This window comes from Eptesicus fuscus, chromosome 8, assembly GCF_027574615.1.
Source record: "Eptesicus fuscus isolate TK198812 chromosome 8, DD_ASM_mEF_20220401, whole genome shotgun sequence".
NCBI classification, from domain to species: Eukaryota; Metazoa; Chordata; class Mammalia; order Chiroptera; family Vespertilionidae; genus Eptesicus; species Eptesicus fuscus.
In genome coordinates this window covers 77,596,853-77,620,274 of record NC_072480.1, presented here as the reverse complement: position 1 = coordinate 77,620,274, position 23,422 = coordinate 77,596,853, and the positions used below count along the sequence as shown (strand labels likewise).

The 23,422-nt window shown below is 36.4% G+C and overlaps 1 protein-coding gene across 1 annotated transcript in view; it reads left to right on the top strand.

Moving 5' to 3' along the window:
- HOOK3 (hook microtubule tethering protein 3) overlaps nucleotides 1-23,422 on the top strand; it is an 82,646-nt gene that overhangs the window by 15,790 nt on the left and 43,434 nt on the right. The window contains exons 6-9 of the mRNA XM_008143893.3: nucleotides 3,728-3,795; nucleotides 6,928-6,990; nucleotides 9,104-9,187; nucleotides 13,741-13,904. Of these exons, the coding sequence (XP_008142115.2) occupies nucleotides 3,728-3,795; nucleotides 6,928-6,990; nucleotides 9,104-9,187; nucleotides 13,741-13,904 (379 nt within the window). The remainder of the gene's footprint in view (nucleotides 1-3,727; nucleotides 3,796-6,927; nucleotides 6,991-9,103; nucleotides 9,188-13,740; nucleotides 13,905-23,422) is intronic.

Sequence of the window (23,422 nt, the reverse complement as noted above, 5' to 3'; positions counted from 1 at the left end):
AACTGTCAACATTGTTTTATTGGTTTCTGATTCAGGAATTTTTTTCTAACAATGTATTTATTTCGCTCTAGCCCCATTCTTATTAGATTTTAGCAGCCATGCTCTTACAGGAGATTTTAGTTGTTTACTTAGTTTAACTCAAGAATTAAAATAGAGAATTTTCTACATTTTGTTTTTTGTATATTACTGAAATATCTAAAAATTTTTGTCAAAGATTATAAGATTAGTATAAATAATAAGATTAAAGACATATTAAATAAGCAGATGCTTTGATTTTAAAAGGCGGATGAAAAGTTATTTAATGTAGTTCATTGAATTCAGATAATAGCTTATATATTTATCCTGTAAGGAGATTAATCAGCTCATGGGATTATCTTTAGTACATAAGTAAGGGTCCTTTGAAGTGTGTAGCTATTAACGACTTGGCTAATCGTATTTATTAGAGGGAAAGATTAGGAAAACAAGGATGTTACTATATGCATAGTCCTGTGGAAAAGAAGACAATTATATTTATCGAGCTTCTCACACAGATCAAGTGTTCTGTTTAAAACCTAGTTTCAGGTTTTCCCTGAAATTATATATAAATGATGAAAACTTTGAAGAGGATTTTAATATCTCAATTATCTGGAGGTCATTCTCTGCTCTCTGGAACACAGTTGAGAGCTAAAATTGAGTTAAATGGATTTTTGAATTATTACACATTACCTGGTAATATGTAACTGCACATTTATGACATTAACATAAGGCTTACTAAAGTGACTGCCATTTACCACATGATCAACATCAGACAAGACATTCAGCCAAATGTTCCCTCATCTACAGAGTGAGCATACAAAACCTGATAGGCACGAGGAGTGTGTGATGTTGTGTATGTGCATTTGCTTTATAATCCATAAAGCACTATACAAAAAATCGGCTTTGGCCCAGCTGGTGTGGCTCAATGGTTGAGCATTGACCTATGAACCAGGAGGTCATGGTTCAATTCCCGGTCAGGGCACATGCCTAGATTGTGGCCTCAATCCCCAGTGTGGAGTGTGTAGGAGGCAGACAGTCAGTGATTCTCTGTCATCATTGATGTTTCTATCTCGCCCTCCCTCTCCCTTCCTCTCTGAAATAAATAAAAATATTTTTTTAAAAAACAAAAATAAATATCAGGGCTTTAAGATGGTTTCTTCAGTTAGAAGTAAGGAATAATTGGTCAGAACATTGAACTATCTGACTTCTCAAATTGGAACAAATAAGTGGTGGTAAATTTGAAGAAGCCAAGGTTAGTAGTAGAAAAAACACTAATAATATTTACTGAGTGTCTCCTCTCTGCTTGGTACTGTACTAGACACTAACAGAACAAAAAATTACTTTTTACAGATTAGGAAACTCAGACGCATAAGTATTACATGACTTACCCAAGATTTTGGGCTTGTGAGAGGCTAGGCAAGGACAAAAACCCCTATCTCTTCCACATTCAAACTTAATACTCTTCTATTAAACTGTGCTGTTGGACCAAAAAGATAAGTTTTCAGGATCAACTCCCTGATATAGCACACCTCATTCTTCAGCATAGTCTCATAGCTCTGCGCCCAGTGATCATACATACTTATATTTGGACCTCTAAGACTTTTACATTATATTTTTACTTTTCAAAAATTGTACATTAATGTAGTTCTCATCATCATTTTATCATTTAGCATTTTACGGTGTTCGCGGGGAAGGGCCTTGACGTGGCAACACCGCTTCTTAACTAACGCTTCCCCTCTCACACCTTACTAATGACTTCCTAACCTCCCTATTCTGTTGTCTTCACTCCCGGTAGGCTGTCATTGCGTTTTCTTTCCCCGTTATCAGTGCCACTGCTGCTTCTCTTCCATCTTCACAGTCTTTTATGTTGAGGGTTGTTTTAGTCATTCTAGTTATGCCATTTTCTGCAGTAGCCTTGGAATTCTGTGTTTGGCACCTTGGAACAGAATATCTAAAAGCACTCCCTTGCATTTCAGTACTCATTGGGTGTTCCTCATTAACAAAACAAAAAATTAAACTTGGACGAAAGGCTTGGTTCTGTTTGTTTTTTACTGGATAGTGCTTAAAGTTACAATATATTCCTATTGTTGGCCTAAGCACATGCCTGTGATTTAAGTGTGTTGTGTATATTTGTGTTTAACCACACATTTGATTGGGTATAAGGTGTAGTTAGGGCAGTACTTCCTTAAAAACATGTTTTTGATTAAAATATTTGGCATTCAGAAACAGAATGTCAGAATGTCGTACTTTAATAGTACAATAGTACTATCAAAATACTCTTTTCTTTTTAACAAGTTACCTGTCAAGCAAAGGATTACAGTCTGGTATTCCAAAGACATGCATCTCTTGGCAAAAGGGACAGAGCATTTTAACAATTTCACAGTAAGACTCCTTCAGGTAACACTTGGAGTGCTGAGACAAGTTTTTGTGTTTGTTTTTATGTGTGTGGCAGGATGACACTAAAATTTCCTAATTATTTTGCCCTTCTAAATGTTTCTTATCCTATATAATAAAAGGCTAATATGCAAATCAGCCGAACGACCAGTCACTATGACACACACTGACCATCAGGGGCCAGATGCTCAACACAGGAGCTGCCCCCTGGTGGTCAGTGTGCTCGCACAGCAGGAGCGCCAGAAGCCCTGAGCCAGGCTCACGGCTGGCGAGTGCAGCGGCGGTGGTGGGAGCCTCTCCTGCCTCCGCAGCAGCACTAAGGATGTCCAACTGCCGGCTTAGGCCCACTCCCCACGGGGAACGGACCTAAGCCGTCAGTCAGACATCCCCTGAGCACTCCTGGACTGTGAGAGGGCGCAGGCCAGGCTGAAGGACCGCCCCTCCCCCCAAGTGCATGAATTTTATGCCCTGGGCCTCTAGTTAAAACATATTTACCATTTTTATTGAAATCTAGCTGGCCTATTAAATTTTTTTATGTTTAATGTCACTTTTGTCATCCATTGTTGGATTTGAAAATAATAAAAACTACTTCCAGTGCTTTTTAAGAAGGCAAGCCATTGTTTTCCCCCAATTTTGTCACTGCTGAGCTAAGAGATCCTTCTTTTTCAGCAATATTAAGGGGAAGATTGATGAAGTTGATCCTTGAGCTTGTTAGAGATGGGAATCATTATTTTAAAAGCTCAGGGTTATTAAATATTTGCTTACCTGTGATATCAGTTTCTATGTTAAATTCATCTTAATTCTTTCTCCTAAGCAGCTTTCACGTCCATTAAGATTTTTCTTTCCTATAGTAGAAAATATTAATGTTGGAATTATACACAATTCAGTGCTTCTATGTCACATAAGAATAAAGCACAGACTTTAAAGTGTGTGTGTTTTTTTTAACATATAACAAAGAATAATGTGAAAGTAAGATAATTTTTAGATTTTAAAAACAGTAATATGTAGTTTTTTCTACCCCGGCTTTAGGGTTTACCATTTCATTGCTTTACATTCCTAGCACCCTGCATTCCTGTGACTGTTAGCTGTAGCCTCAACTTTATAAGGAATGGTTGGGGATGGGTTTGGGTGACATATTAAGGAAAGATAAGTACTGTGATTTGCAGCCTTTACATATGGCACATATGTGCCGTCATATGAGGAATGCCTAGGCAGAATCGAAGCACTGGCAACTCCTTATAAGAATTCGTGGTTAGCCTTTGCTCCCTTGACTCTCTTTAACTTGAACAGTGACATTCCAGATTGTTCTTGTTTTCAGAGTACATCCAGGCCATTATGATGATGGAAGAATCTGTTCAACATGTTGTCATGACAGCCATTCAAGAGGTACGTTGGAGCTTTGTGCTTACAGCTTGTGAGAAAATAAAGGAGCAAACATGAGTTTAAATAATAGAAGTAGAAATTTAAAAAGAGAGATTCTCATTTAAAAAATTTTTTTCTTTACATTTAAGATAGAACTTATCTCATTTTTATTAAAGGAAGTCATACTCATTTAAATCTCACAGTGTAACTTGCTCAAGTCCACACAGGAAGTAGAGGCATAGTTAGAACTCAGATCTAAGCATTCAGAATCCAGAGCTCATACCCGTGACCACTCCGCTGTAATGCCTCAAGATTGTTTATTTCAGGATTATTTCTTAGTACTAAAAATTAAAAGCAGAAAAAACTAACTGCCCAGCATTAGGGGAATGGATAAATAAATTATGGTACAATGATATATTGGCATATTCTGTAGACATTAAATTTTTGAAAAAAACATAGTGACATACGGGGAAGGCTTATAATATTTAGGGAAACAGAGCACAATAAACAGCATAACACCATTTCTGTTAAAAATTAAAATGAAGATGAATGAAAACAAATTTGCAAAAATGTTAATCATTGCCAAGTGGTGGAATGTTCTATACTCTTTCTTACATTTTCCAATTTTTCTATAATGGGCATTATATCTATAATCAGTAATATTTTAAAAATTAAAATCTGTGACCAAATGTTTTTTTAATTTTATGACTCTATCCCAAGGGATTATTTAAAAATTCAGACCAAGATTGGACATAACAGCCACCGAATTCCCCCATTTCCGTTATTTTATATTAACGGAAATGTAGGGGGAAAAAGGTCTATCCATTGGTGAGCAAGTAATTAAAATATGATACTTCCATTCCATGGAATATTATGTAGCTGATAAAAACTTGTAAAAAAACAACAATACACAAAATAGGAGGTATCTTATGACAAAAGGAAAACATTTAAACTGTCAAGTGAACAAAGCAACATATAAAATTTGTATGTATAATGAGATTTTAAGAATAGATTATATGTTTACTATGTGCATATTCCTTTTATTCATTTAGCACATACTTGTTGAGTACCTGATATGTACGAGGAGGTGTGGTAGGTAGTATGGATACAACTATGAAAAAGTTAGACATGGTCTCTTGACTCACAAAGTGTAAGTCTCATGGGAGAAATGGCTAAACAAGCAATTCAGATACATTCAAGGCATTCAAAACGAAAAGTGCCATGATGGGGAAAAATATAGGAGTACCTCAAGGGAGTATCTAACTCCGGTTGGGGACATTAGCGAAGGCTTTTCCAAGAAAGTGGCATCTAGACCAAGCACAGAAAAATGAAATAAGGTAAGGAAAGGGAAAAAACTGTGCTTAAGTCCAGGAGACAAGAGAAAGCAAGTCCCGAATGGAATGCTGGAAGTATTAAAAGAATGCCTGTAGCAAACTTCGTAAGGTACAAATAAGAAGTGAAACGAGACAAGATCATTAGGATATTGAGCAGTTTTGTTAAAAGAGTCAGAATTTTGGAAAACAATAGATTTTAAGGAGAAAAGACATTGAAGTCTGTATCTGAGAAAATCGGTGCAATGAGAAGAATGGATTGGAGAAAAACAAGTTAGAAAAAGGTAGAGCAGTTAAGAGACCTTAGCTAAATAATTATATAGTGAAGAGTGATGGGAGGTGAACTAGGTTATAGCAGTTAGGGTAGAGGGAAGTGGACAGAGTTGAAAATTATCAGAGCTTGCATCAGTTGGCTTGGTGACTGATTGGATTTAGGAGGAGGACAGTAGGTAGCTGGATAAAATTATAGGATTGAAGAAGAGCTTTTGTAAGATGGCAGACTTTTTATTTAAGGCACATTCTATGTATATGTGTTTAATTTTTATTGTGGTAAAATACATATAACATAGAATTTGCCATTACTGACATTCAGTACATTTCATAATGTTATGGAAACATTACCACTGTTTAGTTCCAGAACTTTTTCATCACCACAGAAGGAAGCCCTGTACCCATTAAATGGGCAGTCCTCATTTCCTCTTCCCTGCAGCCCCTGCAACCAGTGATCTGTTTTCTGTCACTGAATTTCCCTATTCTGGATATTTCATTTAAATGGAGTCATTGGATGTGTGCCCTTTTGTGCCCAGCTTGTTTCATTTAACATAATGTTTTCAAGGTTGTGTGGTAGCATGTATCAATATTTTTATGGCTGAATAATATTCCATTGTCTGGGTATACCACATTTTGTCTATCCATTCATTTGATGGACATTTGGGTTTTTCCCACCTTTTGGATATTGTGATGTTGTTTTTTAAAATGCGTTTTTATTGCTTTTAGAGAGAGAAAGGCAGAGGGAGAGAGAAACATCAATCACCTGCCTCTTGCACACCCCCTACTGGGGATCGGGCCCGCAACCCGGGCATGTGCCCTGACCTGGAATCCAACCAGTGACCTCGTGGTGTGTGGGATGATGTTCCGTTAACTAAGCCACACCTGCTGGGCTGCCCACATTTATTCTTTAAAAATATTTAGCGCTGCCTTTTTTTTTTTTTTTAATAGTATGTCACTTTCCTGTATTTCTTCACATTTATTATATGCCTTTTTTTATTATTATTGATTTCGGGGAGGAAGGGGGGGAGAGAGAGAGAGAGAGAGAGAGAGAGAGAGAGAGAGAGAGAGAGAGAAATATCAATGATGAGAGAGAATCATTGATCGGCTGCCTCCTGCACGCCCCCTACCGGAAATTGAGCCCGGAACCTATCAGTCCACAGGCCGACACTCTATCCACTGAGCCAAATCAGCCAGGGCTAGTGTTGCCATTTTTTACTGAAAAGCCCATGTTTTTAAATATTTAGCCACATTTTTAACTTAAAAACTTGTCTTTTTAGTAATAAGAATAAAACTTGGTTCTTGTGACTGGGCCTACAGAGAAAATGAGTATCAAAATTTAGACTTATAATTTTAAATGAAGGCATTATCTTGGAATGAAAACAAAGTTCCAGACTGAAAAGTTGTAATGTGTAAGAAAATACTCCTTTTACATTTGTGTTTTCATTTTAATTTTTATAATTCTATAGTGGCTGGGTTTTCATGTTTGCTGTGTAAGTATATTATATAGAATGTCTTTTTTGCCTCATACTTATAATCATTTAAATCTTAATTTCAGCTGATGAGTAAAGAATCTCCCGTCTCTGCTGGAAATGATGCCTATGTTGACCTTGATCGCCAGGTACTAATTTTGCATTGTTTTTATGCATGCAAAGATTGAAAAGGATGATTCAGTTGAAATTGCTTTTGTAACATATATCGGTATAATTCTTTGCATTTTACCAAAAATTTAAGAACTTATGGATATTACACATTTGTAATTAAATTTGTAACTTGTAAATAAAGTATTATTGCATAACCCACTTTAAAATAAATTAACTTCTTTCATTTTTTGTAATTTGTATTTTCTAGTCCTGATTTTTCTTTTTCTATTAGTGATATGTTTCTGTATACTACATTTAACACAATAGATACTTCTCTGGGAAAGTGTATGCATTTTTCATTAGTATACATAATCTTATGATTTATCCTATATAATAAAAGCGTAATATGCTAAGTGTCCAACCAATCGATCAACTGTCCTGTTGACCAGTCGCTATGACAGCACTGACCACCAGGGGGGCAGACGCTCCGACCTGTAGGTTAGCTTGCTGCTGGGGTCTGGTCTGTTGGGACTGGGCAAGATGGTCCCGATTGCCGATTGCTGGCTAGGCTGAGGGACCCCACCCGTGCACGAATTCATGCACCGGGCCTCTAGTTTATGATAAAAAGATAGGTTACATTTTATTTCATATTATTCTTCAATTGAAGATGTCTCCTCTAACCTTCATACATAAATGTACTAAAAAATAATGCACTAAGAAACTTAGTCCTACATTTTTAAAGGAACTGCAGTGTGTTTTTATGGTTTTAATGGAAGAGTTAATTTGTAATTTTAGTTATTGCATTTTAATAAAATGCAATTAGTTACATTGTCGCTTTCTGTGTTCCAGCTATTCTGGGACATCTGTCCCAAAGCTTGAAGAGAAACCTTTGTGGTCTTTGTCTTCTTTCATTTCTTCTCCATAGTTTCTAAATGTTTGGCAGGAAAATCTTAGGGCATGCTATACATTTTTTTATTATTATTGATTTTTTTACAGAGAGTAAAGGAGAGGGATAGAGAGTTAGAAACATTGATGAGAGAGAAACATCGATCAGCTGCCTTCTACACACCCCCTACTGGGGATGTGCCCACAACCAAGGTACATGCCTTTGACCAGAATCGAACCTCGGACCCTTCAGTCCGCAGGCCGATGCTCTATCCACTGAGCCAAACCAGTTAGGGCGGGGCATACTATAATTTTAACCCAAGTTGTAATTGGTCCTTCCTTTACTTTGTGGTGTGTTTGATTCTGAAGTTGTTACTCTGAATGAATTTTTTTGTATTTATATTACACAGAGGTTTGGTCACATGAAATGAGAAGCTAATGTAATTTTACTTTGATAAATTTTTTCTTTTTAATAATTAAGTGATTAATTAGTTATAATTGATTAATTGTTCATACTTTGCTAACTTAGAGTTTATATAAATAATGGGGCACAACTCAGGAATATTTGGTTTGTGTTGATCAGAATAATAAAAGTTTTTTATTTTAAAACTGATAAACAAATTAACCTAAAGTTTTAATATGACTAAAAAACTTGTATTGAAATACACTAGCTATATATTTTAACAATTGAAACCCTTGACTTCTAGCACATACATATTTTACTAGGGTAAAAATTCTGTTATTTAAGTCAACATTACTAAGAACCAAGTAGCCCAGATAGAAAATGTGTAGGAAAACTTGATATGCAGAAAGAACCAAATTCAAAGTACAGAAAAGACAGATTTAGGACTAAAAGGTATTCAAAGTTAGAAGTGCCTTCTTTTGCCCTAGCCGGTTTGTCTCAGTGGATGGAGCGTCGGCCTGCAGACTGAAGGTTCCCAGGTTTGATTCTGGCCAAGGGCACATGCCTGGGTTGTGGGCTCGATCCCCAGTAGGGGGCTTGCAAGAGGCAGCCAATCAGTGATTCTCTCTCATCATTGATGTTTCTATCTCTCTCTCTTCTCCCTTCCTCTCTAAAATCAATAAAAATATATTTAAAAAAAGAACAAGTGCCTTCTTTTGATTCTTGCACAGAGGTTCTTGATTTCTCCCTGTCCCTCATAAAGAAAAGGAGGACAATGTTTAATTCCTTATTATACAAATGTAATTATTAATTGTTGCCACTTCATATTGAAATGCTTATTGTATCTCTTTGTTTCCAACCAGTTGAAGAAAACTACAGAGGAACTAAATGAAGCTTTGTCAGCCAAGGAAGAAATTGCTCAAAGATGCCATGAGTTGGATATGCAGGTAAGAGTTCTGTGCTGTGTACCACCTGTTTGAAATGTATCACTGTAAATACCACAACACGTACTGTGTCCTGTGCAGTTTGTCTACAATGCAAACCTAATTAAAGAAAAATAAAGGAAAACACATTTCTGGTTAAAGATAGACTGAGCAAATACATTAATTTCCTTTCCTGAATATTTAACCATCGGCTTGGTTATAAGTAGCATGACACACTTAACCAGTTTTCACCCGTCTCTGAAAGCCAGAAGGCAGTTGGAAACGTCCTGAATGGCTGAAAGGAGTAAAGAATGAGGTGGCCAAGAAGGGAAGGGCGGTCTACTGAAGCAGAACCCCAGGGACAGCACAGGTACAAGGGAAGGCTGAGTGAGGCTGCAACTAGAGGTTTTATGGAGAAGAGTTAAGTCTCATCCACCCTGTTACTCAGTGCATATAGAATGACCTATAGCCAGCTTCCCAGTCAGAGCCATCGTCTCCAAAGAATTTAAACAGAAGTATAGGGAGGTTAGATTGAGTATTAGTAGTGCAGAGTGAGGTCCTTTTCATTATTTTTTTCTGGGTTCTCTAATTTACATAAAAGTCATTTTCTTGTAGCTGAAGCCCTAAAGTGAAGCCTGTGGTCCCAAATAACTTCCAGTTACCCTTGCTGTTGACGAATTCTAAATGTGAGGGAAACCTGCTTAACAAAAGATAAAAGGATCAAGATAAACCGGAAACTGGCCATAGAGGAAGTGCTGAAGGTTGAAGAGATTTTTCCCTTTTAATCTAATACTGCCAGTAAAATTAGTGATACTTTGTAAAATTAGGACAAGATGCTATTTTAAAAAAGGGAAACGTAGAGGTCAAGAAACACTTAAGTAAACCTAAAATAGAATTGACAAAATAAAAATTCAGTAGAATAATTAAAAGATAAAGTTGAAGAAATCTCTCACAAATAAAGAAAATAAGAAATAAAGTTATTTTTCTGGGATTACCTCAAAATGAGGGAGGTGGGAAGAGTGTGACAAGGTATAGATTAAACATAATGGACCATGTTTTGATATTTGTTAAAACTGGATAATGGTTACAAAGGGGTGATAACATTTACACTGGAAGCATTTTACTTTGAAAAGCATAAGAGTTGATTATTGCTTTGATGCATATAGGAAGTAGTATAATCAAAGCACACAGGTTATATAGTAAATAATATTTAGTAATAATATAAATGTTATTAATCAGATTTTAGAACTTATACATAAATGTTAGGAGTTATAATAAAAGTAGAGTTAATTAATTTTATAAGCAGAATATAAATATTATCTTTGAATAATAAAAAATTAAAGTTATACATTGGGATTGGCAAACTACAACTTGCCATCTGTTTTTATAAATAAAGTTTTATTGTAGCACAGCTACACATTCATTGATGTATTGTCGTAGCCGCTTTCATGCTACAATGACAGAGTTGAGTACTTGCCACAGAGACTTATGTCTCTCAAAGCCTAAAATAGTCACTATTTGATTTTTTACAAAAATGTTTACCAATCCCTGGTCTTACTGTAACTGCAATTTTTTCCTTGACTCTACCTCCCTGCATGCACTGGCCCAGAGAAATGCATGAGCAGGAGTTTGCAGTATAGAAAGAAAAATAATTTAATACTGAATTGGCCAATATGGAGACTTATGCTCTAAAAATCTGACGCCCCAATGGCGTGTGGATTATAGATTATATGTATAGGACAAAATCACAAGACACCATGGCTTAGAGATTTCAGGGTCATGCTGGGAATGGATTGGTCAGAGGCGAGGTAAGGCTAATAAATTATTTCTTCAGGTTTTGAGGACAGTGCTGAAGTCTTTTCCAGATCCCTGTTTGGTCTCATGGGAAAGTGGCCAGGCGTTCATTCCACATTAATGCTCAGGAGCTGAAACATAACTTATGTAAAGGTATTATCTTCATCCTGCCAGAGATCCAGACTATGACCATTAGTCAGGTCCGGCTCCTGTCTGCTGCTGCCTCAGGGTTTGCTGTTAGTAGGGGAAAAGCTAGGTCTCTGAGGGTATATATGGAAAGAGGGTTATGATTTTGAGAGCTAGGATTTAAAACTAAATGTAATCAAAGTCATAGGGACCTTGGTTTCACTGGTATAAACAGATTTCAAAGTGAATGGCAAGGTTGCAGAGAAGTTATGAGAAAAAAAAAAAAGGGGGTAGCCCCTAATGGGGGGATAAGGATACATATGTAATACTTTAATCAATAAAGAAATTAAAAAAAAAAGGGTAGCCCTGTAAAATGAACATGACCTCTAATATAAATTTATTGGCTTTTCAACATTTATAGTTGTTTTGTAGAGAAGTGTTATTATGAAAGTAAAGGTATAGATGATAGAAATTGAGAATGAAAATAGTGCAAGAGCGATGAGGGAAGGGGGAGGCCACTAATGTTCTTGTCTTTCCAAGAAGGGAGTCAAGAACCACTTCTGTGGGGCAACAGTCATTCCATGGCTGGCTCCTTCTTGTCATTCAATCTCAGCTCAAACCACCTGGTTTATTTGTCATAAAATATTTACTGGGCACTTAGATGTGTCAAGTACTAAATTAGGCCTCCTTGAGAAGTCCTTCTGTGGTCAGCCAATGTAAAGTAATCATCCAGACTCTCATATTATTCTTATTTTAACCCTTTGCATAGCACTTGTCACTCTCATTTTTGCATGTATTTATTAGTTTACTTAATATGTTTTTGTTTATATATTTAATGTGATTTGTTTTGAATATAAAACTATTCAGTGGAATAAGAGCTTTCTCTGCTTTAATCATCACGATATGCCTTGCACCAATAAAATTGCAACAGTGCCTAGTATGTAGTAGACACACAATGAATATCTGAGTGAGTGAATGAATGGTGAGTAATTGAGGGAAATGAGTCAGTGAGTAGTTGTTTAAAATTGCAGAAGTGACCAGTGAAGGAGAATAGTGATATAACGATCTTTGTGCAAAGGAGAGGTGGCAGAAGTTGCTGTGATTTAACTTTTCAGAGGAAGAGTCACGAGATAATGTCTAAGATGAATAAATCAAGAAATAGTGTTTTTAAAACATATTATTAAGAGATGTAAAGTAACTACTGAAAGCAATAGAATTTAAAATAGTTAAAACTAGTTGTCTCTTGCCCAGCTGACATGACTCAGTGGTAGAATGTTGACCCATGAACCAGGAGGTCACCAGTTTGGATTCTGGTCAAAGCACATGCCTAATAGCAGGCTTGATCCCCAGTGAGGGGGGTGCCAATCGATGATTCTCTCTCATCATTGATGTTCTCTCTCCCTTTCTCTCTCTGAAATCAATAAAAATTATTTTAAAAATTTCTTTAAAAACTAGTCTCTTAGAAGTGGAAATTGTCAATAGGAAACTAGCTTTTCATTATAAGCGCCTTTGCCTTGTTTGATATTTTGCTTAAATCAAGTTTCTGTATTATTTTTCATTAGTCTCCTTTTTCTGTGTTTGTGAAAAAGATTTCTGCCAAATATATTGAGTTAAAATATTTTAGAAACCTTTGCAAGTCTGATAAGTCCAGCATTATAGTTTGAGCCTTTATAAATTGACCACATACCAGGTTATAAAGGAGTTCTTTTTTTAAAAAAAAAATATATTTTTATTGATTTCAGAGAGGAAGGGAGAGGGAGAGAGAGATAGGAACATCAATGATGAGAGAGGATCATTGATTGGCTGCCTCCTACATGCTCCCTACTGAAAATCAAGCCCACAACCCAGGCATATGCCCTTCCTGGGAATCGAACTTTGACCACCTGGTTCATAGGAGGTCGATGCTCAACCACTGAGCCACACCAGTCAGGCTATAAAGCAGTTCTTAACAAAATTTAAAAAAATATGTGTCTTTAGATCATACCCTGTGATAAAGATGCAATTAAAGTCAGAAATTAGTAGCAAAGAAATTAATTTTTAAAATTTAAAATGTTAAGCCGTAAATATTTATTTAAGAAAGTAGAATGAAAGAGCAGAAATGAATGAAATGGACCAATGGCATAGAATAGAGCCATAACTGTTCTGAGAAAAGACTTACGCAACCCTGGCAGTGTGGCTCATTTGGTTGGAGCATCATCCCAAATACCAAAAGGTGGTGGTTCGATTCCTGGTCACTGTACATAATCCAGGTTGTGGGTTCAATCTCTAACTGGGGCGCATGTGGGAGGCAACCAATCAATCTTTCTCACTCACACGGATGTATTGGTGTAACATTGTGGTTTTAATTTGCATTTCCTAGTGACTAATCATGAATATCTTTTTGTGTGCTTAATTGCCATCTATATATCCTTGCTTAACTGTCTTTTCAGATATAAAATAATGAATTCTTGCTTACTCTTACTGTATTACTCGTGTAATATTCCAAAAGTAATGTTGAATGTTTTAAGTGAAGGTTGATTGTACTTTTTATTTATTTTATTATTTTTTATTGTACTCTTTATAAAGCAGGTTTTAATTTATCATGGTAATTCACAGGTGATTATGCCAATGCCAGTGTCATTGGAAGAAATGACCACTGTCTTCCTCTCTCCTAACAGGTTGCAGCATTGCAAGAGGAGAAAAGCAGCCTGTTGGCAGAGAACCAGGTGTTAATGGAAAGACTTAATCAGTCTGATTCCATAGAAGATCCTAACAGTCCAGCAGGAAGGAGGCACCTGCAGCTCCAAACTCAATTAGAACAACTCCAAGAAGAAACATTCAGGTAAAAGACCACTCACTAAAGTCTGATCTTTAAAAATTGGGTAACTATGTCTTAAAGTTAAGAATATAGTATTAGGACTTCTGGGTAGCTGCAGACCAAGGATGCTGTGTAATAAATAACTTTCCAAAAATCTTCCCACATGACCTGAAATAGCTTCACATCTAGGAACAATTCTATCAAAGCTACACCTTCAGTATTACTTGAAGACAGAATGCTCCAACTGAAATATAACTCTGAGCAAAAGGAAGAAAACAAACACCAGCCCCATCCCACACACCTGTCCTACCCCCATTCTGCCAGGCAAGAAAGGCAGACTGAGGAAAACATTAGAGGAACACAGAAGAACACTAGTGAAGGGGCCTATGGGTGAGTTGGAATAATCATCCAAAAGATTAAATTCACTCAAAATCTGAAATCATTTTTAAAACAAAAATGGAGATTAGACCACAAACTGCAGGGAACAAATTTCAAAGTAAGTGCATCTTCTTCTTTTTTTATATATATAGATAGAGAGGTGGATTTTTAGAGAGGGAGGAAGAGAGAGAAAAAACATTGATGTGAGAGCAGAACATCAATTTGCTGCCTCCTGCACGCCCCCCACTGGGGATTGAGTCTGCAACCCTGACATGTGCCCAGACCAGGAATCGAACCAGCAACCTTTTGGTGCACTGGACAGTGCTCTACAAACTGAGCCACATTGGCCAGGGCACCAGGGCAATGCATCTTCTTAATGGGCCATGATGCCATAAAAAGATACTGGAACTGAATTTAAAGAGATTGGTACTCTTTTGAGTACTCAGTTTAAAGAGACACAATACAAATGCCAAGTACATGATTGCTAGAGACAGATTTACTTAAAGGACAAACTGATTTAAAGGGACAGTCTTCTAAACACACCTGGGAGAGGAAAAGATCGAAAGGAATAAGGAAGGGACCGATAGCACTTGGATAGTGAAAGAGAAAAGAAGAAAAGGAAAAACTTGGTGTCCTGCAACACAGAACAGAACCACAAAATTGAAGGGCTGAGCAGTATGATAAAAATACTATAATTTAGCCCTAGCCGATTTGGCTCAGTGTATAGAGCCTCAGCCTGCAGACTGAAGGGTCCCAGGTTCCATTCTGGCCAAGGGCACATGCCTGGGTTGAGGGCTCCATCTCCAGTGTGGGACGTGCAGGAGGCAGCCAGTCAATGATTCTTTCTCATCATTGCTGTTTCTATCTCTCTCTCTCCCTCTCCCTTCCTCTCTAAAATCAATAAAAATATATTTTTAAAAATACTATAATTTATTATAAATATGTTAGGACCTATTTCTTACCTAGAGGTAGATTTCCAGTGTTAAAATAGTAAGAGAAATTAAATATCAATTATATTTTTACTTTATCAACTAACTTAGTGTGATAACCTATCCTTTATTATTCCTCAGTGAAATGTTTCTGGATTTATATTTTCTTTTTGCCTTAACAGGAGAAAATTAAAAACTTTAGTCTTCTCAGAAAATATAGAAACAATCCATCCCCTATGTTTACATCAGCAGTTCAAAGTGTGGTCTGAGGGCCCCTGCAGGTTCACTGAGACCCTCTGGGAATCTTAGAGCTCTCTCTTTTCAGCTACACGTCTGTGGAAAGCTACATTTCCTCAATATACTTCAGCCTGAAAACCGAAACAACAGATGAATGAAGAAACAGCTGTGACAACCCAGTTCTTTCATTAAACCAGATTATTTCATTCACAAAAGTGCAAAACATTGCCACTTTTATCACTGTATTTTTTGTTTTAGGAAATATAGTTATTTTAAATAAACTATCTTGTCTGTATTAGCATAATGGGTTGATTATATATCAATAGATAAAACCTATGTAAACAAAAGTTCTTTTGAATCTCAGAAATTTTAACACTCTGAAGGGATTCTGAGACCAAAAACTTTGAGAATCCTTCATTTGCATCTTGACTTTCTAAGAATTGGTGGATAGTAAAATCTAAATATGATTTTTATCTTTTTGTTTCTAAATTGTGGCTAGTTTTTAAAAAATTATAGTTGATATACAATATTATATTAGTTTCAGGTGTACAACATAGCGATTCAACATTTATATCCCTTACAAAGTGATCATCACAGTAAGTCTAGTAACCATGTGTTACTGTATGTAGTAATTATAATATTACTGACTATTCCCTATACTGTACCTTACATCCCTTCGCCTTATTTTATAACTGGAAATTGGTCATTCTTAATCCTCTTCCCCTTTCAGTCCATTCCCCCATCTCCTCCCCTCTGGCAACCATTAGTTTGTTTTCTTTATGAGTTTGTTTCTATTTTGTTCTGTTCCTTTGTTTGCTTCTTTTTAAAGATTTCATAAATAGGTGAAATCAAATAGTACTTGTCTTCTCTCTCCAACGTAATTCAGTTAACATAATACTCTAGGTCCATTTATGTCCCAAACGGCAAGATTTCATTCCCTTTTATGGCTAAGTACTATTCCGTTGTGTGTGTATATATATATATATGTGTATGTATGTATATATATATACCACATCTTCTTTATCTATTCATCTTTCAAAAGATACTTCAGTTGCTTCCCTACTTGGTTGTTGTAAACAATGCTGCAGCGAACATAGGGGTGCATATATAATTTCAAATTATTGTTTTTGTTTTCTTTGGATAAATACCTAGGAGTGGAATTGCTGAGTAATATGGTAATTCTATTTTTAATTTTTTGAGGAACCTCCACACTTTTTCATAGTTTACAATCCCATCAGCAGTGCATGACAATTCCTTTTCTCCACACTTGTTCCATGTTTTTGGTATTTTTTTGACAATAGCCATTCTGACAGTGTGAGGTGATATCTCATTGTGGTTTTGATTTGCATTTCCCTGATAATTAATTAGTGATGTTGAGCATATTTTCATGTATCTGTTGGCCATCTGTATAACTTTAGAAAAGTGTCTGTTCAGGCTCTCTGCCCATCTTTTAATTGGATTGTTATTTTTTTCTTATGTTGGGTTAAAATTATTTAATTGTATATTTTGGTTATTAACCCCTTAACAACTATATAATTTACAAATACCTTTTTTTTAAATGTATTTTATTGATTTTTACAGAGAGGAAGGGAGAGGGATAAAGAATTAGAAACATCGATGAGAGAGAAACATCGATCAGCTGCCTCTTGCACACCCCCTATTGGGGATGTGCCTGCAACCAAGGTACACGCCCCTGACTGGAATCGAACCTGGGACCCTGCAGTCGCAGGCCGATGCTCCATCCACTGAGCCAAACTGGCCAGGGCTACAAATATCTTTTTCCATTCACTAGGTTACCTTTTCATCTTGTGGATAGTTTCCTTCACTGTGTAAAAACTTTTTCGTTTATCTACTCTCATTTGTTTATTTTTGCTTTTGTTACCTTGGTCAAGGAAACATGTCCAAAAAATATTGCTAAGACTAATGTCAAAGAGTTTACTGCATGTTTTCTTCTAGGAGTTTTATGGTTTTAGATCTTACAGTTAAGTCTTTCATCCATTTTTAGATTATTTTTTATATAATGTGAGAAAGTGGTCTAGTTTCATTTTTTGCATGTAACTGTTTTCCCAAAAAAATTTATTAAAGAAAATGTCTTCTCCCCATTGTGTATTCTTGCCTTCTTTGTCATAGATTAATTGACCATATAAGTGTGGATTTATTTCTGGATTTTCTATTCTGTTCCATTGATTAATGTGACTATTTTTTGTGCAATTACCATACTGTTTTGGTTAATATAACTTTGTAGGATAGTGTGAAATCAGGGAGTGTGGTACCTCCAATTTTTTTCTCTCTCAACATTTCTTTGACTATTCAGAGTCTTTTGTGATTCCATATAAATTTTAGGGTTGTTTGTTTCAGTTCTGTGGAAAATGACATTGGTATTTTTGTAGGGATTGCATTGAATCTGTAGATTGCTCTTGGTAGTATGGACATTTTCACAATAATAACTCTTCTGATCCATGAGCACTGTTTATCCTTCCATTTATTTGTGTCTTTAATTTCTTTCATCTGTTTTCATCTTGTAGTTTTCACAGTACAGGTTTTTTACAACCTTGGTTAAATTGATTCCTAGGTATTTTTTGATGCAATTGTAAATGTGATTGTTTTATTTTGTTTTGTTTTCTCTTTCAGATAGTTTGTTATTGGTGCATAGAAATGCAACAGATTTCTGAATATTAACTTTGTATCCTGCAACTTGACTGAATTCATTTATTAGTTCTAATAGTTTTTGGTTATGGTTTTCTATATATAGTATGTCTTCTGCAAATAGTGTCAATTTTACTTCTTCCTTTCCAATTTGTATAGCTTTATTTATTTTTTTTGTCTGCTTGCTATGGCTAGGCCTCCAATACCCCATTAAATAAGAGTGGTGAGAGTGGGCATCTTTGTCTTGTTCCTGGTCTTAGCGAAGAAGCTTTTTGCTTTTCATTGTTGAGTGTGATGTTAGCTGTGGGTTTGTCATATATGACCTTTATTATGTTGAGGTATGTTCTTTTCTACCCACTTTATTGAGTTTTTATTATAATTGGATGTTGAATTTCATCAAATGCTTTTACTGCATCTATCAATAATCTGATTTTATCCTTCATTGTGTTTTTGTGGCATATCACCTGGGTTGGTTTGTGGATATTGAACCATACTTGCATCCCTGCAATAAATCTCACTTGGTCATGCTATATGATCTTTTTTATGTATTGCTGAATTCATTTTGCTAATACTTTGGTTGAAGATTTTTGCATCTGTGTTCTTTAGGGATATTAGCCTGTAATTTTGTGTGTTTCTGTGTGTGTGTGTGTGTGTGTGTGTGTGTGTGTGTGTGTGTAGTGTCTTTGTCTCATTTTGGTATCAATGTAGTGCTAGCCTTATAGAATGAGTTAAGGAGCTTTTCCTCTTTTTCAATCAATTTTTTTGAATAGTTAAGAAAGATGAGTATCGATTCTTCTTTGAATGCTTGGTAGAATTCACCTGTGAGGTTGTCTGACCCTGGTCTTCTGTTTGTTGGGAGTTCTTTGATTACTGATTCAATTTCATTTCTAGTATAATTGCTCTGTTTGGGTTTTCTGTTTCTGATTTAGTCTTAGAAGATTATATGGGTCTAGGAATTTATCCATTTCTTCTATGTTGTCAAATTTGTTGGCATATAATTGTTCATAGTATCCTCTTAAAATTCTTTGTATTCCTGTGGTATTGGTTGTCACTTCTCTTTCATTAATATGATTTTATTTATTTGGGCCCTCTCTTAATAAGTCTGGTTAAAGGTTTATCAATTTTGTTTATCTTTTCAAAGAACCAACTCTTAGTTTCATTGATCAAAGAAGATGCTCTGTATGGTTTCAGTCTTGTTAAATTTGCTGAGAGTAGTTTTGTGGCCTAATATGTGGTCTATCTTGGAAAATGGTCCATGTGCACCCGAGGGGGGGAAAAGTGTATTTTGCTGTTTATTAAGTCTTTCTGGTTCAAGGTGTCATTTAAGGCCACTGTTTCCTTGTTGATTTTTTGTCTGGCTGACCTACCTACTGATGCGATACGTTAAAGTCCGCTATTATGATTCTAGTACTACCAATTTCTCCCTTTATGCCATTAATAATTGCTTTAGATATTTAGACACTCCTACATTGGTTGCGTTATTATTTAGAAGTTATATCCTCTTGGATTGGTCCCTTTATCATTATGCAATGCTTTTTGTCTATTGTTACAGTCTTTGTTTTATAGTCTACTTTATTTGATACAAGTATTGCTATGCCAGCTGTCTTTTTGTTTCCATTTACATGGAATATCTTTTCCATCCCTTCATTTGCAGTCTCTGTGTGTCTTTCAATCTGAAGTGAGTCTCTTATTGGCAAAATATCCACAGGTCTTGTTTTTGTTTTATCTCTTAGCCACTTTGTCTTTTGATTGAAGCATTTAGTACATTTACATTTAAAGTAATTATGAATGTATATACTTATTGTCATTTTTTTATTTTCTGATTTCTTTGTAGTTCTCTATTCCTTTCTTGTTCTCCTCCTCTTGTACATTGATGACTTTTGTTAGTGATTTATTTGGGTTTCTTTTTCCTAATTATTTTTTTTGGTGGGTGTATCTATTATAGGGTTTTGGTTTGTGGTTACCCTAAGATTCATATACAATATATAAACTATGTTTATAGTAGTCTATTTTAAGTTGATGCTTCCTTAGGTTCAAACACATTCCAAAAGCATTACATTTTTTACTCACATCCCCACAATTATGTTTCGTTTTATTTTTGTTAATCCTCATTCCAGGGTATTTTTTCCATTGATTTTTGTAGAGAGAGTGGAAAGCAGGGAGGGAGGGAGAGAAACACTGATGTGAGACACCGATTGGTTGCCTCCCGCACATACCCCAACAGGGGCTGGGGGTCAAACCCACAACCCAGGTACATGCCCTTGACCGGGAATCAAACCTGCAACCCTTTAGTGCATGGGCTGGCACTCTAACCAGTGAGCTATACCAGCCAGTGCCCCACATTTATGTTTTGACATAATATTTTACATCTTGTACATGTTTGAGTTCCTTAGTTTATTATTGTATTTACACATGCTCTTACTACTGTTATATTTTAACCTTTTTACTAGCTTAATAATTGGGTTGATTTACTATATTTATTAAATGTTTGCCTTTATTAGTAAAATTTTTTTCCCTATGTTTTCTTACTTTTAGTTTTGGCCTTTTCCTCTTAAAGTCCCTTTAACATTTCTTTCAATGCTGGTCTAGTGGTGATGAACTCCTTTAGCTTTTGCTTATCTGGGAAACTCTTTAATCTCTTCAATTCTGAATGATAACTTTGCTGAGTGTATTCTTGCCCATAGGCTTTTTCTCTTGTGTCACATTGAATACATTGTGCCATTCCTTTCTGGTCTGCAAAGCTTCTGTTAAAAAATCAGCTCATAGCCCTAGCTGGTTTGGCTCGATGGATAGAGCGTCGGCCTGTGGACTGAGGGGTCCCAGGTTCGATTCTGGTCAAGGGCACATTGCCCGGGTTGCGGGCTCGGTCCCCAGTGGGGGGTGTGGGGGGGGCAGCCAGTCAGTGATTCTCTCTCATCATTGATGTTTCTATCTCTCTCCCTCTCCCTTCCTCTCTGAAATCAATTTTAAAAAAATCAGCTCATAGTCTCTTGGGGAATCTCTTGTATATAACTAGCTTCTTTTCTCCCGCTGCTTTTAGGATTCTTTTTTTTCCACTTTTTTATTTATTTAGGTATTATATGTGTACATATCTTACCATTATCCCCCCCACCCCACACCCATACATGCCCTCACCCCCCAGAGTTTTGTGTCCATTGGTTATGCTTATAAGCAGTGGCCTTGAATAGGAGCTTCCTTTTTGTAAACTCTGTATGCTGGGTGCCTTTGGTAAGCCAGCTGGAGTTAGAGCGGGCTGCTGAGCATTAACCGTGGCTGCCATAGTGGCTAGCAGTGGCTGGAGGTGGAGCCAGCTAAGATTGAAGTCGTGGGTAGTCCTGGGGTAAAGCTGCACTGGGGCCACCTTGTCCAGGCTGAGTGGAGCTACAGTTGAGGCAGGCATCGACCACAGGAAGTTCTGAGGGCCAGCCACACTGGGGCTTCCTTGGCTGGTCAGTTGGAGCTGTAGTTGGAGAGGGCTCAAGCCAAGGGGAGTCCCGGGGACAAGCCAAGGAGCTGGTGTGGGCCCAGGGCCTGGTGCACCCTCGGACAGCCTCGGCAAACTGGCTAGAATACGGGGACCATGCTCACACCGTGCAATTAAAGTGGAAGGGGAGCACAGTTGGCATTCTCCGTATTTCCAACAGTGGAAGAGTTTCCACAGCTTCCCTTCTGTTGGCTAAGGCTCTAGGGTCGTTAAATTGATTTTCTTCTTTTATAATCTAGCTGCCCTTTAAACCACTCTTTTTTTGCTATGCCCCAGGGCAGGAGAGTCAATGATCCCTCCCTCCTGCAAGTGGTGCATTGGGAATGGGGTTCCCACATTCCATGTCTGAGTTTCTCTACCCATTTCTGTGTTCTCTCTCTCTCTTTCTCTTGCTGTGCAGAAGCTGTTCACTTGCCCTCCGTTCTCCAGGGGGAATTGCTCTGTAGGTGTAAATTCAATGGGTTTATGGGAGGGACCGGGGTGTTCAGTGTCTTTCTGTGCCGCCATCTTGGATAGAAGTCTCAAATGGTGGCCAGATTTTAAAGTATGGTTTTGGGAAAGTGGTATTTGGAATTGCCTTACATTTTCATTTTAAAGGAAATAGTTTCAGAATACATACTACAATATTATGTTTTCAAGTATTTTAATAATTTAAATGTTTTATCAATACAGTATATCTTAGTATTTTTTGTTATTCTTTATAGTCCAATATAATAGGATGAATATTAATTTATTTGACTTTTGTCTAGACATTTAAAAAATGTTGGCTTTGCCACTTATAAGCTGTGTAAACTTGGGCATACCTGTCTACTATAAGATGGTCTAATAGTATTATCTACCTTCTAGAATTTTAAAGGAATAGTAAATAAGTTAATATATGTAAAGTACTGAGAATATTGCCTGGCACATAGATGCTATGTAAGATTTAGCTGTTATTTTCTAGAGAAAGAAATAAGAGAAAGAAGTGAGATGAAAATATTGGAAAGCCAAACCAAGGTTTTATGTTTGTCTACCTAGAACAGATAAGAGAATCAACTGATTAAGTTCTTAAAACCAATAGACATTTAACGGGGAGAAGTAACTGTAAAAGTTTGCATTGATCATAAGCTTTTCTAGCAATAACTAGTTGATATCATCAGGAAAAACTTCTATATAATAAGTACTTAAAATTTTTTTAAAAGTACAATAGTCCCATCTTATCCACAGTTTCACTTTCTGCAGTTTCAGTTACCCACGGTCAGCAGCAGTCCAAAAATGTTAAATGGAAAATTCCAGAAATAAGTAATTAAGCACTTTTAAATTGCACACTATTCTGAGTAGTAGGATACTACCTGGGACATGAATCATCCCTTTGTTCAGTGTATCCACCCTGTGTACTAGTACACTACCCACCCATTACTCACTTAGTAGGCATCTCAGTTATCAGATCAGCTGTCGCAATATTGCAGTGCTTGTGTTCAGGTAACCCTTATTTTACTTAATAATGGCCCCAAAATGCAACAGTAGTGATGTGGCAATTGGGATATGCCAAAGAAAAGCTGCAAGTGTTTTCTTTAAGTGAAAAGGTATGTATGCATAGGAAATAACATAGTCTGTGTAGGTTTTGGCACTATTCACAGTTTCAGGGTCTTGGAATGTATCCACCATGGATAAGTGGGGACTACTGTAATATTAGGGACTCATAAGACAAAAACTTGTAAATTATACATTAATACTATTTTAATATATGGAGAGAGATAACACATTTTTACATGTTTTTCATGGACTTTTGTAGGAATGTCATTTTCTGTTAAATTGTTAACATAATTTGAACTTGATTCCAATTTGAATTTTATGTAGAAGTGTTAATGAGCAAGAGATTACCAGGA